This window comes from Diceros bicornis, chromosome 7 (assembly GCF_020826845.1).
Source record: "Diceros bicornis minor isolate mBicDic1 chromosome 7, mDicBic1.mat.cur, whole genome shotgun sequence".
NCBI lineage: Eukaryota > Metazoa > Chordata > Mammalia > Perissodactyla > Rhinocerotidae > Diceros > Diceros bicornis.
The window spans coordinates 27,305,023-27,322,776 of record NC_080746.1 but is presented as its reverse complement, the minus strand read 5'-3'; the positions used below and the strand labels follow the sequence as shown (position 1 = coordinate 27,322,776).

Here is a 17,754-nt window from a genome sequence, read left to right as displayed (position 1 = left end):
TATTTTAGTACTGCTGAGCAGAGGTTGTACACAGTGTTCTTTGTACTTTGGGAAGATTTTCAGGAACTGGTAGTAAATCACTGATAAATTGTAGAGCTAAAGTGTAGCAATATTTAGTATTAGTTTCACTGCTAAGTTTTATTTTGTGGGGGTGTTTGTGTGCTTTAAATTGAAAGCTTTGCTCTGCTCTAGCTATCACTTTAAAAAAAATTGTGTGGAACACATTTTGTTCACCTTCCAAAATCAAACTTTAAAAAATTTCCAGAGAAATAATCTGAGAGTTAGCTGGTATTGGATGATAGCAAAGTATGGCCTAATAAATTATAACACTTGTAGTAACACCCAGTTTTTTGAGAACATATCAAGGAAGCCACATAATTGTATCTGGACACTCGTTTAGCAATGCTGAATCTATACCAACCTGTTTTCTTTCTCATCATAATCCATATCTTAAAAAGCAAATCCCTTCAGATCAACCAATGCCTTGACAAGATTCTTTATCATAAAACAAATTTAATTCAATCAACAAACATTTATTCAATGTCTGCTATGTTTTAGACCTTATACTTTCACTTCAACTCCTGTGGTTTAGTGGAGAAGACAAAGAGTCAGTGTAAATAGTGTGATAGTGTGTCACACTAAAATACGGGTGTCAAGAACTGTGCAGGGCCTGAGATTTTACCCTACTTACAAGCTAACAAGTTAGCCTGTTACTGTTTCATGGTTGCTGTCAAAGACTCCTGGGTCAGAGACAAAGAACTTTATTACTTACAGCAAAAGCAGTAGCTAGATATTCACATTGGTTTGTGTAGGATCCTCATGCCCCGTGTTATGGGCTGAATTGTGTTCCTCCATAATTCATATGTTGAAGCACTAACCCCAGTACCTCAGAATGTGACTGTGTTTGGAGATAGGGCCTTTAAAGAGATGATTAAATTAAAAGTAGGCCGTTAAGGTGGGCCCTAATCCAATCTAACTGGTGTCCTTATAAGAAGAGGAAATTCGGGCACACGGAGAGATGCCAGGAACGGTTGGACACAGAAGAAAGACCATGTGAGGATGCGCTGAGAAGGCAGCCATCTGCAATTCAAGGAGACAGGCCTCAGGAGAAACCAAACCTGTCACATCTTGACCTTGAACTTCTGGCCTCCAGAACTGTGAGAAAATAAATTCTATTGTTTAAGCCACCTAGTCTGATATTTTGTTATGGCAGCCCTAGCAAATTAATATTTCCCTCCAAGTCCAGTAGGAACAACGCAAAAGGCCTATCATGGATGCCTGAAGTGAGTTGTGTTATGAGATGCACACAGAGTTTAGGGGATTACCTCTTTTAGAGTACAGTAGTTGCCCCTTATCTGTGGATTTGCTTTCCTCGGTTTCAGTTACCCAAAGTCAACCTCGGTCTGAAAATATTAAATGGAAAATTCCAGAAATAAGCAATTCATAAGTTTTAAATTGCCCACCATTCTGAGTAGAGAGATGAAATCTTGAACCATGCGGCTCCGTCCTGCCTGAGATGTGAATCATCCCTTTGTCCAGTGTATCCACGGTATATACACTACCCAAACGTTAGTCACTTAGTAGTTCTCTCGGTTGTTAGATCGACTGGGGCAGCGTTGCAGTGCTTGTGTTCCAGTAATCCTTATTTTACAGGCCCCAAATAAAGTAATAATGGTCCCTAAGCGCAAGAGTAGTGAGGCTGGCAATTTGGATATGCCAAAATGAAGCTGGAAAGTAAGTGCTTCCTGTAAGTGAACAAGTGAAGGTTCTCGACGTAATAAAGAAAGAAAAAGTCATATGCTGAGGTTGCTAAGATCTACAGTAACTTTTATTACAGTATATTGTTAAAATTGTTCTAGTTTATTATTCGTTATTGTTGTTAATCTCTTACTGTGCCTAATTGATTAATTAAACGTTATCATAGGTATATATGTAAGAAAAACATAGTATATATAGGGTTCGGTACTATCTGTGGTTTCAGGCATCCACTGGGGAACTTGGATTGTATCCCCTGCTGCTAAGAGGGGACTACTGTAAGGAAAATTAAGCCTGCTCTTTGTCAGTGGGGAGAAGTTATCTCATTCCTCAAGGTTGCTTGCTGCAAACACAACCCTGGAAAATGGTATGGGTAAAGAGTGGTCAAGGACTTACATTCTTGGCATACTCAGCAAAAATTTTCAGGGACATTTAGGGCCCGTAGCAGATTGCCTCTCCCAACATAAGTACTGCCATATGAGGACCAGTTAACCTAACATTGGGAGAATTAAGAAAGGCTTTCTGAAAGAGATGGCATCTATGCTGAATGATGAAAGTCAAATAGGAATTTGCCGAAGAAAAACGGGGAGAAGGGCATTGGGGCAGGAGAAATGTCATGCACAAAACTTGAAGTAAATGACACACTTCAAGAAATTTCTATTCCCTTCCACAATCATTTCTATATTGAGTTCCAATCTCAGACACATAGAACTGTAATCTATGTGTGACTCTGGAAGGTTGACATTGAGTATAATTTTATGAATTGCACTGGCCCCTGGAATCTTCACGTTAAAGCTATGTAAAATTCACAGCTATTGATTGTCCCCTCAGTTTGTAATTTTTCTACCTTTTCTAGTAACTACTCCTCTCTTTTTACTCCACAATCCACAGTTAACAATAAGGCTTTGTAAAACATGACCTTAACCCATGGCCACAGTTGATTGGCTCATAGTTTGGGATCTGCCTTATGCTGAACCAATCAGAATATTTTCCTTGGGAGTTTAAAATCAGAGTAAGAGATTTCAATTTGTGACTGTTCTCTTAAACACAAGCAATGTAAACTTCACCATTTTTTGCCTTGTAGAATAAAAATGGAAGAGAAATATAGAAAACTCTCTGTGATTTCTATACAGTGCACTACACAGGCTTGGTATAGTTTATGAAGGGCATCTCTGCCCTTGGTTTCTGGGATATTCCTGTCTCCTTCTAATAAATTCCTCTTTTGACTTTAGAGAATTGTCTCATTTTAAATGTCTCATTTTAAATTTTAATTAGTAAAAACCTTGCATGGGATTAGATGAGCTTAGGTCCCATAAAATGCATAAAAATTTATTTTAATTATTTCAATAATATGTATTCGGCACCCACTTTATGTTATGCATTCTGCAAAGTGCTGGTGATATGAACTCAGTACCTGCCCTTCCATATATTACAGTTCCTAGGGTGGATTTTAGATTGTGAGACAATTGGTTTAAATATTAACTTGCATTCAGAACCTCATAATATAGAGGTATTTCCTCCTAAAACATGACTAGTCATTTGTCTAGCCTGAGTCAGGCACTCATCCCTGAAGCAATCAACTGTGCTCAGACTCTGGAGTTGTCTAAAAACATCGATTCTTCCACAGTGAACATGTGGTGGTGATGTGTGTCAGAGAATAGAGTTCCCAGAGAAAAGGAAAAAGTGTCTACCAGGAAGACAATCATATCAGTATCCACTACATACCTCCAAAACATTTCTAGAGGTACTTCTGAGTTTACTCTAGACTGAAATGATAGCATAATCTGGAAAGGATGGTTGGGGAAGAAAGCATGGGCTTAGAGGGAAAATTAGTGCCAGCATTTATTTTATTAAAACACAATGTTTCATAGAATCAAGTACAAATATTAATTTTTTAAAAGGAAATAACATTAGATATTCTCCTGGGTAGTAAAACTTTAAAAAAACTACCTTTAATTTCTTATCTGTATACCAACTGACATATAATTCTAAGTGCATAAATATAATCATAATTATACACACATATTTCTATATATATATTGGTGTTTCTTTTTGGGGGGGCTCTTGGCTACCCCTTCTCTCTCTTCTCTGCTGTTCTTGAAATATCCCTCAAGCCCCAGCTGGCAGCAAAGCAACAGAATAGGCTAGTATGTCCCTCCATATGTACACATGCATATGCAGGTTTCTTGGTTAATGCTTTACAAAAATGAGATTTTGCTTTTCTCATTCAATAGTACCTCATGCAAATTCTTCCAAGTGAATTTATATAGTTCTATTTTACTCTTTTTAACGGTTTCATAATATTACTTATGAGGCTGTTCCATAATATATTCAGTCATTTCTTATTAGGTGTTCACTTTGTTTTCATTTTTTGCCACAACAAACCTTGTAGTAATAAAAATTCTTATGTTTAAGTCTGTACATACTTGTATTTTTAATTCTATTGGAGTAATTTCTGGGGCAAATGAATATGGTGATTCAGTGTATTGTCTCACTCAACTTCCTAATTCTGCATCTTCCTAGTCATAACAGAGACAGCAGCTCCTGTGGCAGTCCAGTTCTGCAGCATGGTTTTAGGAGTGGGTCTTGGAATTTCAGCTTAATATCTATTTTTTCAGCCCTACCAATATGTTTGTGAGCAAAGTATATACCCTTAAATAAATCCTTTTCTATTTTAACCAGCTAGAGTGAATTATATCTTCTACAACTAAAAATCCTAGCTGATCCAATGTATTTTAAATTTTAATAAAGGACAGTAAAAATATTTTGAATAAAATACTGTCTATATTCAAGGTGACGATACTCTCCTGTCCTTGGTACAGAAGTGGCTTTGGGTTGCTTTTCTAGAAAAGATAAAAGATTAGTACAAATTTATTAATTAATTTGTTTAGCAGGAATTAACATTTTTTGTCTTGTGTTTCAACTGGAAAGACCTGCTTATCTTTCATCACTGCTACTGGGCAATGGATGACTCAACTCCATGTTGCTCCCTCTTCCTCTATAGAAGTGGGAACCCTCAGAGAGAAATGCCAGACCTTCTTCATTCCTCCTCTATTGTGCAACCAGGCACACTGATCTCCATTTGATGGCTAGTTGCTTTTGGGTACAAATGAAAGAAGAAAAGAGAAGCAAGTCACTGTTTTTAAAAACTACTCATATGGCTGGTCTCATTCAATAGACACCAGAAAGATTTGTTTGAATACTTTTCTCTTCCTCTCTCCTTTTTGTATTTTTCTTGAAACTTTCACATTTAAAAATAATCCTTTGAGGATGGGAATAAAACCAAGTCAAGCAGTGCATCTATTTAAATCATTTATTTCAACACAGACATTGTTTTCAATTTGCACCTTGTAACACATTTCATATCTAGAGAACAGGTTTGAGAACAAGTACATAAAGGATTATTTGACAAAATTTTAACAAAAGTGCTTAAGGTTTATTTGTTTCAGAAACACAGAAGTGCCAGTCACAAAGAGCCCCTATGTGGTAATACATTCACAAACTTACTTGGAAAGTAAAATATTTACATATTTACACTGTACATTTAAATGGTATATTCTGAAGCATTGTTACTAGTATAAACAATAAACTCTTAGCAATAAGGCCTCTTGCTCTCTCTGGCAGTCAACGGAGTATATTACTTTTATGGAGGTGTGGATTTTCCAATTTGATTCCCATCTTCACTATAACCTAAGTGGACTTTGTTTCACCACCTCCAGTACAGGCCCACGTTTGCCTCCTATACAAAGTAGCTTTTACTAGCTTATCATCAGCCAAAACCTTGTTAGTGGCAGTTGGAGTTTTATTAAGATTAATGTATTTACAATGCAGGTGGTAAATTATTTACAAGGAAGTCTCTAAAAACTAAAATAATCTCATTAAGCCCTATTTTAAATAGACTTTACAGTGTAAAATTTATGGTTATAGAAGTCCATTATCTAAAAAAGTTAATAATTCACCAGGTACTTATTAGTATTGATTCCCTCATGATTTATTCCACTTACGTGAAGATTTATTTTAATAACGATTATATCTTTTAGAAAACAAGTTATTAGTATAAAAATGACTATTATAAATTACTATAGCTATACCAAAAAACGAATATTAAAAAGTAGCAGTTTGTATGTTAAAATACATAGAAATTTGCTATACTTCTTTAACGAAGTGTTTTATAAAAGTATAAAACTATAGAAGGTGCTATTTTCATGAATTTTCTGTTTCCTTAATCCTTGAGTCAGACCAACAAGCAAACATTACAAATAGTGCAAGTGAGTATTGGCCACCGATTACCTTTGAATTCATATAGTAGATTCTAGTGCAGAGAATCAGGGCCCCAATGTAGTTGTTTATACTCACCTTAACTTACCTAACTGTTGATATAGCCTAAACTTAGTGAAAAATAAGCTAACTTCATTTGACCTTTGGTAACATACATGCAGACTTGGAGTATTTACTGAAATAGAAACTTGCAAGCTGATCATTAAAAAAAAGTCAAGAATCTTAATATTAAAATATTAACTCTGAATATCGTAAAATTACATTGAAAACACAGGCCATTGTTTACGAAAATTGTACTTAAATAATCAGGTAAATAGAAAAAAGGTAAAGGTAGAGTTTACAAACATACATAAAACAAAGAATAAAATTTATTCTTTACTATACAAATTTAAATGGAAAAGTTTAGAACAGTTGATTTAAAATTCTATTATCAGTCTCTTTGAACTCAAGATTGGTCAGAGCCTTAAGTTTAAAATAATTTACAGATTTAAGGAACAGCTTTCACATTAGCTACTACATCTTCATTAGTTTTGAGTTTCATGGGAACGATGTAAGCTAGTCCCGGCATTTTGCTTCTAGGCAAGGCAATGATTAGGAGGATAATAATAACATAGTTCTTTCTTGCATTTTTATCAGTTCTAGATCTCTATGTACTTCACCAACACCTATCATTATCCTTAATTTATGTGGACGAAACAGATTAGGTGGAAAAAAAGGAAAATAAAATTAGGTCAGGAAGCAAATATAAACCAAACGATGAAATCCACTCATGTTGACCCACACGACCAAGATCCAGGTGGCATGCTTTCTGGAGTTCTAGCAAATTATCTTCACTGCCATCTATTGGTCTTTATCCTGATTAGGAGAGAAATTCCCAGTTCTGCACGGCAACTAAAGAGTTAGGCAAGTTGTCAGTGGGTATGAGAAGTTATTTAGTCTGGATAAATTATTGAAAAAATCATAGTGACTAGCCCCTGAAGCTCTGCCTTATAATTTCCCAAGATTCTGGTAAATGATCCTACAAAGAAGCCTGCGAATCCCAGCGTGTCAGATCTGACTTAGCACCACTTTAGGGACTTGGCCAAGGCTACCACTTGATACTTGTGACTAAAATGCCTCACATGGAAAGAAGTGTTCTATCCTGCAAATAAAGAAAATAGAAAAATGGATAGTTCTGGAGAAATGGAAAAAAAACAGTTGCTGAGAGAGCTGCGGCAAGGATGTCAGTCTCATGAACAGAGGTCTGCTTATCTCCACCCCTCAGTTATGTTTTCTTCCCATGCAGAAATTCTGTGGCCAAGCCACCTTCTGTACTGCCAGGTTGCCTGGCCCAAGTCCTTGACTTGATTAAAAATCAGCTCTTAACAATTCACCCAATTTCTGCAAACTATTGCAAGGGAATTTAGGAGTACTAGTGTTCTTTGGCTTACTAGGACTCAGCTCCTCATCTATAACTCAACAAGCACTTCAAACATGTGCCTCCCTGGCTCCACTATGGATAGAACAGGATGTCCTTATGAAAATTCCCTTATCTTTGTTTGAAAGAAAAAAAAAACCCAAACCCTAAACCTCCAAATGTCGATGAGTCAAACAGGATGATAATATTTACTCCATTGTCATCATTCCTACATTTTATTTAATGTCATGAGTATGGCATGTGGACCAGAAGAGGCAATACAGAGTTTTGCGGTTGTGCTGGGTAACTAACAAGTTTTGTATATGCATGGGCTATCAGGGTTGTAAATTACAATGAAAGGTGTAAAAAAGTTAGGTGGAAAGTAAAGCAGAAAGCCAACATTGGACAGTGAATTAGAGATTGAGTTAGAGGGTGGGGAGAAAGGCCAAGGATAAAAACAGAGAGAGAAAACAGCAGCGAATCCCTCAAAACAAGAATGCGTTACTTTAGAATTCAGGAAATGTATATGTAGGGTGTGGAGGACAAAAAAAGAGAGAATTTGGGTTGTTTCAGAGCTAGCACTGCACAAACTAGATCTTTTTATATCTGTCCTTCCTATGGACATACACATTTATACTTTATTTCCATTACAAGCTTTTGGTGAAAAGGTTAGGCATTTTATTGAAAATGCCTCACAGTTCAGACTCTTTGTCATTTTCATCCAGGTAGTATTCGTCATCTGTGGTTGTGTCTGTGTCACAGTCTGAGTCCACTGGATCCTCTTCATAGATATTAAGTGGTGCACTTGGAGATAAGCCATCTTCTGGTATCTGATTGCTAGGAGAATCTGAGCTTGATGACTTCGATGGGTTAGAACAGTTAATTACATCATCTTTCAGGAAGCCAGGGTTCTTAAGAAAACTTGGTTTCCATAATCTTCCTTGTGTGAGTGACCTCTTTACATTCTCCAAGAAAGCCAACTGCTGTTCTTTCCCAAAAATTCCATAGTCAATAGGTCTGGATATAGATGTTGCAGACTTGGGACCCATTTTTGTCCTGCTGCTACACAAAGCCCAATTTTCATTTTCATCACAGGAAGGAAGTTCAGAAAAAGATTTGAATCTTCGACTGTACCCACTGGTGTTAGAGAATTCATTCCCAAGGCTCAGTTGACTCAGGGCATTGTCAATAGAGGTGCTTTCAGAAAAATGGCGTTCCCTGAGTTTCGGAGGATGACTTTTTCGTAGCAGATCACTGTGCATATTGATGCTTTTTAAACTCTTTGAACGATAGGGATGTGGCTCAGGTTCCCACTCGAGAGAGGAAGCACTCCTTTGTTGTTGCTGACAGCTGGCCACCCCAATGTTTATTGATTTCTCTGCAGTCTCGAATGGAAAAGGGTGGTCAGAGAAGTCTGCTTCCCTGAGGCTGGTGATGGTGGGCTGGGCCAGGGCTTCTGACTCACTTTCCAAAATCTGAGCTACAGTTACATCTTTAGAATTCTCATACTTTGCTGGTGATTCTGAGATATTTTCAAACTCATTCTGATGTGGCTGTGACATGCTGTTTGACTTCTGAATGCTTAAGTGTGTAGAAGCTTCTGTGTTGGATATTACAGTAACCTGGAGAGGGTTCTCAGATTTCTCCACATCCATTCCATCATTACTAAACCTGCTTTCATCTGTGGATTCTGTGGACTTTGGAGTAGGCTCAGGGAACAGTGGGTTGCACTCTGGTGTGCCAAGAGATAAACCACCAAAGTCAGAACTGTTGCCACTTTTGGGGAAAATAGTAGCTACATGTCTTCTGGGGCTTAGATCTTTAGCTGGAAATTTTCTGCTTGCTTTGGACATGGCTGCCAATCTGTGTTTAACTGAAGATCTATTTTTCCCTTTTTCTAGGTCATCCAAGCTGGTTTTATTTTTATTACTTCCTCTAGGAAGTAAAGGCTGATCCCATGCCAACTTCTGCATTTCATCCTTAGCCTTCCTGTTCTCTGTCATATTTATCTCCTGACTTCTTTGAAGTAGTTCCCTGGGTTCAGACCGCAAACTCTCTAAATTTGATTCACCTGAATGAGTCTCCTCATCAAGCTGGAGTTTATGCAAAGCTGGAGTAAGAGCAAAGACTTGGCTTTCTGAGTCAGAAAGTGCTTTATCAGTCATTTTTTGGAAATCTGTTCCAATTTCCCCTCTGACCTCCCCGAGCTGCAATCCATTGGCACTATCACTGATATCTTTCTGAAGACACTTTCCACGTCCCATGGCTGTAATAGCTATACCACCACCTACATGCTCCCCAGAACTTCTCCCAGTTTGGGAATTTTCAACATTTTCTGAATGGGCTGGAAGATAAAAAGGACCACTGTTACCTGATTTAATGGATTGCTGACAATTTTCAGATTCCTTTTCTGCAACTTTTTTTCCCTGAAGAATTGATGAAGTATGCAGGGTTTCATTTTGCAATTTTTTCCCTCTCACTCTCCTGCTTTGTGAATCACCTAGAAGTGGTGGGTTAGCTAAGTTATCTGGGGAAATCTCTGTAGTTTTAGATTCTCCATTATGAAGAGAAACATCTGCCTCAATAGAAGCCATTTCCTGTAATGTAGGTTCTGAGGGCCCAATACTCGCTAATTGTAAAACAGTCATATTTTCAGATGTGTTAGAAAGACAATGGCTGTTCTCCTGAGCAGAGTTGACTGGCAGCGTTAGATCTTCTGAAGAAGGTGTTCCTGATTGCTCTTGTGTAGAATAATTTAGTTTGTCTTTTTCTAAAGCATTAGGAAATGTTTCAGTCTCCACTTTAGCTAATTCCGTAAGGGAATCAATATTTTGTGTATACTTTTGAAGGAGGTTACAGAATTGTTTGCTGTGTTTCCTTGGTAGAGTGTAATATATTGAAACCACCTCAAGACATTTTACATTATCTTCATCACCAGAAACAGAAAACATACTCGTAGTCTTAAATTTATGTAATGTTTTCCCGCTTTCTTTTCCTGACATGTCTGAAGAAAAAGGTAAAGGGTCTTCATTTGAAAGGGAAAATATACCTGCCCTGGAGGCAGCAATTTTACCATCCTTTTCAGTGCATTCTTGAAAGTATTCCTGTTGGCAGTGTCTTTTGGTTAAAGAACAATCCTTAACAGATGAGTCACTTTCCAGAGGGTTAATGATTCTCTCCCAAGGCCTTAACATTATAGCAGAAGCATCCATGTTTGAGACCAAGCATTTTTCTCTTTCATCTCTTCCAACTGAGGCATGTGGTACCCCTGAAGGACATGACACAGCCCTCTTGATGGGGAAGGGAAGTGATTCTTTTCTAACAGAAGCAGATCCAATGTTTTTCATATTTGTCATCCTCTCTGTGGCTTCAGGGGCTACTGAGACTGAGTCTGAAACTACTTTGGAACATTTGCTTTCTGACTCAGAAGAACTGGGACTGAATTTGTCTGATGTGTACTTCCCTATTGGATCTTCCACATTATTTTTGATTTGGAATGGAAGTGGCCCATTCCTAAATGAAGAAGCCATTATCTTACTTTCTGACTTCCTGTTACTGATGAGAAAACTGGCTGATTGTCTTGGTAAGGTACAGTAAATTGTGTGAAGCTCAGGAGCCTTGGAATTGCTTTGATTCACCTCAGTGAGGCTACTGCTATCACTGGTGGGTGTTCTACTTTCCATTTTGCTTAACTTTTCAATACAGGATATGCGTTGTCTTATTTTTCCTTTTCCCTTTCCCTCCCTGAAAGGAGGGTGTGAACGGCGTTTGACAACATCAACCACCTCATTACATACAGGCACACAACTATCACTACTCTTTTGGTTTTCTGAGGGGTTTAGGACAAACTGATCATTTTGCTTCTTGCTATCCTTGTCTTTTTCTTCTCTTTCTCCCAGAGATGTATCTCTGCTAGGAGGACTTTTCCTGGAGAACACTGTAGTTTTTGAAGGGATCACCAGAGCATCAAGGAAAGAATTAGTCGATGGTGAGGAATCTGGTAGTGTACCTGATGACAGATCTAAAGAATCACCTGGAATATTGTGGCTGGCAGCTGACTTGCCACGGTTGGTAGAATGAGTTGTGGTACACTCTTCTTCCTTGATATCTAAAATAGCAGAATTTTCTGGAGGTTCAGAGCTGCAGTGGTTATTTTTAATGATGCTTGAATTATCTTCATTACTTACTGTTGCTTCCTGGTGACAACCTTGATTTGGGCTGGGAAAAGATGATGTTGTTCTGCTTTCCTGAATGAAAGGAAGGGAAGTTGCTGAGCCAAGTTTTCTGTTCCTGGTATAACTCTTATCTTTTTTTAGTTCATTGACTTTATCTCTGTGTGATATATTAATTTTGGAGACATCTTTCCTGGAAATGACTCCAGGTGACCTTTTTGAACTTACTGGAGTAGATGCATTAAAAACAAGTCTGTTGCTCTTGGCTGAGTCCTGGGAGAGGGGATTTTGAAAATCAGGTAAAGGGTTAGAGATTACTGTCTGTGAAACAGGTTGGGGTATTTCACCTGTCATGTTTGTCTGGTCCATCCTGTTTAGTTGTTTGTCTTTTTCCAAAACAGATTCATTCAAGTCTTTCTCATTATTCACTTCTGAGACCAAGATATTGGGTTGGATTTCAGTAAGAGGTGGAGAATCAACTGAATCGCTGTTGGTCACAGTGACTTGTGTATAGCTTCTTATTGGAAGAGAGGCAGGCTTAATTTTCTGCAAAGTGACTGTGGGATTCTGAAAGTTGGGGCTCTGAGAATTGCCTCTGTCATCAGGAATCTGGAGGAAGGAAGTTTTGAATGAGGATGCTGGAGTCTGAGCAATTCCAAATGAGTAAGGTTCTTTGTTTATATGTACTTCTATAGAAGAACTGTCCTGTTGACATTCTAACCCACCAGGTTTGACGTGATAGCTTGAACCAGACATGGAGCAGACATTTGCTGTGCCGACATGAGTCGACTGGTTCCCATTACCTTGTGACACCTCCATGCTCTCCAGTGTGGATGCTTGAGAATCAAACTGCCAGGGATGTGGCTCCTCTTGGTCTCTGGAAATATTTGTTCTGTAACTAGGAGAAAATGATCCCCAGTGTTGAGAAGGAACACTATAGCCATGGCCAGCTGATGCACTATTTGCTTCAATGGAAATCATTTCAAAGTCTCGTTCAGAAGAAGTGAATGTTTTCCTGCTTTGATGAAACTCAGACCAGGAAGAATGTTCTTCCTGTTGGCCCCAAAAAGGACTTTGTCCATATCTCTGTTCCCTGCTTCGACCAAAGGTATTGCCAAAGAAAGACCTAGCAAATGGGTTGTCTTGATGGTAGAATGGCATATTCTCTGAGTTCTCAAATGGGTCAGGACCCATTGCATTATCCATGGGGGCATGTAAATTAACACTTTGGTAAACACTCTGTGAACGGTAAAATTCATATCTCTTATTCTCTTGAAAACACCTGGGATACATATACTGGTCAGCAGGGTCAATTTCCATTGGTGATGGTGCCCTCAGGAACTCTTCCTGGTTCTGCCTATCTCTAGAAGAATCTGATCTATTCCATATGATGGATGATAAAGGAGTTCTCTTTGGGCTCTGCTGGTGGCTTGGTGGTATAAACCCACTCTTGTTTTGAGTTGTGGCTGGAAAATGTAAGCTTCTTACTGTGAAATACCCTGTAGCTGAGGAGGCCGATCGTTGCCTGCTGTCGAAACACAGAGAAGTACTACCAAAAGTATTCTTTTGCATATAATCTTCTTTTAAGACTCTGGGCTCCCTTGCCCTGTACATATCATAAATTGTCCTTGTTCTAGGAGAAAAGGTTTTAAAGCCTTCCCTAGGGGTTCCTGGTCTTAGGATGTCATAGATAGACATGTTAGAAGTTTCATTATAGTGATTGTTGTGCCTTCCTGTGATATTACCATGTCTGTTCCCACTGGAGTAAAAATGACTGAATTGTGTTTTTGATCCGTAGTTGATAGATGGTCTGGTATTCACCGAGCTTGGAAATTGTTCCTGAGCCAGTTTGCTATCCAAATCATCTAAAACTGAAAGGAGAATAGGAGTCATTTTTTTGTATAAGATTTTACAGTCTAATAATAATTTGAGTTGTTGAGGCCCCTCTTCAAGAAACATAATCATTTATAATTTTATCTTCATCATATTATCATAAATGTGATGACAGTTTTAATTATGTTTTTAAGATAGTCTGACTTTTACAAGGCTGTATTGGAAGTTTCTTTTTCATACTTTTTCAGATCAAATCTTTTCAAAGTTAACCTTCCACAATGCCTTAAGGACATAACGCTACATTGTCTTCCAACAATAAATTTTAATCATGGTTCTTTTAGTGCATCTTTTGTGTCACTAGGAGCTAAAATATTTCCAACTACGTTTACCCCAGGGGATTGTAATAGAAACGAATCTGTAAATAACATGTGATTTCTCAGTTATAACATTAAAAAAAAAAACCGCATTACCACCAAAAGTTTAGCAGCTAATTTATAAACATTCTTGTTTGAATGGGTTTGAGCTACACATAAAATTTAAGGTTTGTCAGGGCAGGTGCTGAAAGGGTTTTTGACATTTGTTCTGGATTTTCTAACCCTATTTTATTTGTAATTTGTTGCTATTAAGTTTTCATAGCCAGGAGAAGAACTAATCTTCAGCATTAAGGACCTGTAACTAAAGAATTCTTCAGAGAATCATCCTGTCAATGTTTTAATGAAAAAAAAATTATTTATCTCCAGTGTCTGAAATAATTTATTCCATATATCCACAAATAAAATAATCAAGCAATGCCAAACTATGAGGTGAGGCAAAAAGAAAACGAAACTACATAATGGGTAAAAACCTGTCTTTAAAACAAATTATAATAAAACCTCTAATTTCTGTTCTTCCTTTCAAGCTATTCATAGCTTTTTTTCCCCCTTAAATAAAGTCTTTTGCTGACTACAAAAACAATATATGGTTATAAAAGAAAATACAGGAAAGTATGACCAAAGAGGTAAAATCACCTGGAATCCTCCCTGAGGTAACAACTCTTAACATCGCCATAGCAGGATTTTAAATTATTTGATGTCACTTTGAATCCCAAATTAACAATGCTGTTTTACTGACTACTCTTGAAGTAAAAAAAAATTCCTATTCTGCTCCTCCTCTTTATTTTCCAAGAGGTCAAGTCACTTTTTTTTTTTTTTTTGTGAGGAAGATCAGCCCTGGGCTAACATCCATGCTAATCCTCCTCTTTTTTTGCTGAGGAAGACCGGCTCTGAGCTAACATCCATTGCCAATCCTCCTATTTTTTTTCCCCCAAAGCCCCAGTAGATAGTTGTGTGTCATAGCTGCACATCCTTCTAGTTGCTGTATGTGGGACGCGGCCTCAGCATGGCCGGAGAAGCAATGCGGCGGTGCGCACCCGGGATCCAACTCCAGGCCACCAGTAGGGGGGCGCGCGCACTTAACTGCTAAGCCTCGGGGCGGCCCCCAAGTCACTTTTTTCATCTCATAAACAGTAGCTCTCTTCTACTAGCAAAACCTTTGTATTGGAACAGAGATTTTCCACTGGGTCTCTTTTCTCTGACGCAAGTTCTCTGCCAAGAACCATCTTCCTGAAGGGAGTCCCTAGGCTGACCGAGCAGCTGGATGGCTCTCACTGACCACCCCACCTGTCCCAACTATAGGGCCCAGGTAATGTCACTGCCTTTGCAAATTGAAGTTAGTTCCTCAAGGCGAAGCTAGTGAATAACGTCAGAGTTCACTTTTCAAATGGGCAAGCTTATTTGGATACAGAATAATTTATGTAAAGGTGAATTATGCTTATGTAATAATAAGATCCATGTGCATGTAGTACTTTTGGAATCTCTTTCAGTCTTTATTGTTATCTATTGTACAAGGTTAATTGTTTGACAACAATTAGATTTCGTCACAGTGCATTTAGGTCCTAATCGGGAGCAATAAAATTCTCTTAAGAACAGTCAACTTTATAGATATATTTCCTAAGGATGTATTTCCTTTTTACCTGAGGTTAAATATTAAACTTTATTACCATTCCATAGATATGTCAGTCTTGGTCTGAGAATATTTGCTTAGATTATATCTAAATATAATATGCTTTAATATTTGTGTTAATAGCATATAACAGCATCCTCTTCAGATAAGGGAAATGAGACACTTCAAAAATAAAGTACAGGGTTTGATATGTTTTGAGCATTATAATACAAACTGTAATTATTATTTGCTTTAGTACTGGGAGTTCCAAAGGCAATTTAATGCATAGACTTACCTTGGAAAAACTCATTCTCCAGCAGTGAAGCATCCCACGGAGACATGCCACTTCCCTCCCTCATGCTTGCTGGCTTGGGGACAAATGCACTGTCAACTGGTTGATTTTCCAGAGGTGAATTGTATATTTTTGCCTGCTAATTTTAAAATAGAAAATGCAATATTATTTCTGGGCCTTCTCCCGCAAGAATACTCACATATTCCCACTAAGATGTCCCCAAGCCTAAAAGTCCTAGTCTAAGGACTGCATATCAATTTTCCAAACACTTATTTCTTAACTTATAATATTTGATCATTTTTGCCATTTGCAAGTGATCACAAACTTCTCCATACCTACATTAATTCTTTTGAGTATGAGCCTTCAGGCAAGATATTTAGTCTCTCTCTGCCAAAGATTCCTACAAACTTACACAGCACTATACAAATCTTAGGGAGGTTCCTAGAAAACAGCAAAGAAATTGACATTTCCTTAGTTGGGAGTGTTGTCTCCATGGCCCCAATGGCTAGAATTTTAGATTTCTTAACACTGTACCTATTCTATCAAGAGCCAGTTAGCTGAAGCTTGTAGTAGACCTTAAGATTTGTGAACTTGATGGATTTAGGGGAAAAAAAAAGTGTTTCTATTCACAGAGTTCGTGTAGAATGGTAGAACCTCCCAGACAGACATAAGGAGCTGATTAGTAGTTCTGAAACAAAGGTGCTAAAAGTATGACCTTATAAATCTGTTTTTTCTTAAACCATTGCTAGTTTTACAGGAGTTAGGAGAATAATGTAGAGCTAAAGTTGTTTTCCTTTGTTTACCAGCAAATGTTTATCTTGATTTGATTTCATCAAATCCATCACTGCTCTACTTTCAAGTTTTAATTTGTCTTCATAACCTTGGAGGAATTATCTACTCCCACACCTTCACTTTCTTTTGTCAAAACTTCATTTGCATTTCCTCTGTCAAACTGGCTCTGTCACCCATGACTCCACTTTTACTCATCCTGCACCCATGCCTGAACAAGACCAGCAGACACTTCCCGTTGCAGTCTCTTTATTTTCAACTCGCTCTGCTACCCAGTCTTTCCCTGAATCCCTCTCTTCCCCAAATTTCCCTTTCCATTTGATGTTCACCATTACATTTCACCTCACCTTGAATGCCTAAAACCAAATGTCTACTCTTTTCAAAGCTCCAGCTTCTTTACTTCTCCATCAGAGGTCTGTCCAATTCTAAAGCCCAGGCTCTCTTAATCCCTACATTCCTAACAATTTAATGTTTTCACTCCTGCCTGTTTTCTTTCTCAAAATCTAGGTCAGTTATTTCTTACAGAAGCCCTGCCCAACTTTCACTGACTTGTGGTTTTCAGTTTTATGGGCAAGCCATAGTTGAATACACACAAAGGAGATTTATTAATAAGAAAGAAACAATACAATGATAATTTATTGGTCATTGGATATAATTTAACATACACTAACATAAAATTCAGAAGTAAACAAATATTAGAAGCAAAACGTAACTACAGTGAGATACTGATTGGAGGTAATAAAACCAGAAACTAATCATTTGAGAAATCAGATCAGTTATAGCTAAGTTCTTTTCTCTCTAAAGTACATCAAGGTATTCTTTTTTGTGCCCTACCTACTGTCTCTCCAAGTCTTTATCTGTGCTAATAACAATTAGTCATGTATCTTATAAGTCTATTCTTCCCAAATCTGCCGTTCTGGTAGTTGGTGCAGAGTAGCTACATCTGATAAGAGAACAGCAAGCATCATGGCCTCTCAACCATTTTAACTCCCAAACAAACTTAAAATTTCCTCTGTGTAGGCCAGAGTACATTCCTTTTGGCCTCCTGGATTACATCCCTTTATAATGAAAATTTATACTGAAATGAAAAGTACATGAACTGAGAGCTCAGATGAAGACATGAACCTCTTTAGGCTGGGAAGGATTACTACCACCTAGAGACCCTGAACATAACTTCCTTTGGTTATATTTCTGCCCAGATCCTCTGCTTGAAGACCAACCCTACTCACCCAAAACATTCAGGATGCTTCCAATACATA

The 17,754-nt window shown here is 37.9% G+C and overlaps 1 protein-coding gene across 3 annotated transcripts in view; it reads right to left on the bottom strand.

Moving 5' to 3' along the window:
* Window positions 1–4,699: 4,699 nt before the first annotated feature.
* Window positions 4,700–17,754, bottom strand: part of EXPH5 (exophilin 5) — a 69,985-nt gene continuing 56,930 nt past the window's right edge. The window contains exons 5-6 of one of the 3 annotated variants that reach the window (XM_058545269.1): window positions 15,710–15,845; window positions 4,700–13,472 (exon numbers count right to left, since the gene is read on the bottom strand). In XM_058545269.1, the coding sequence (XP_058401252.1) occupies window positions 8,122–13,472; window positions 15,710–15,845 (5,487 nt within the window). In that variant the 3' untranslated portion in view covers window positions 4,700–8,121. The remainder of the gene's footprint in view (window positions 13,473–15,709; window positions 15,846–17,754) is intronic. The other 2 variants (XM_058545270.1, XM_058545271.1) reach the window with 2 other exon arrangements.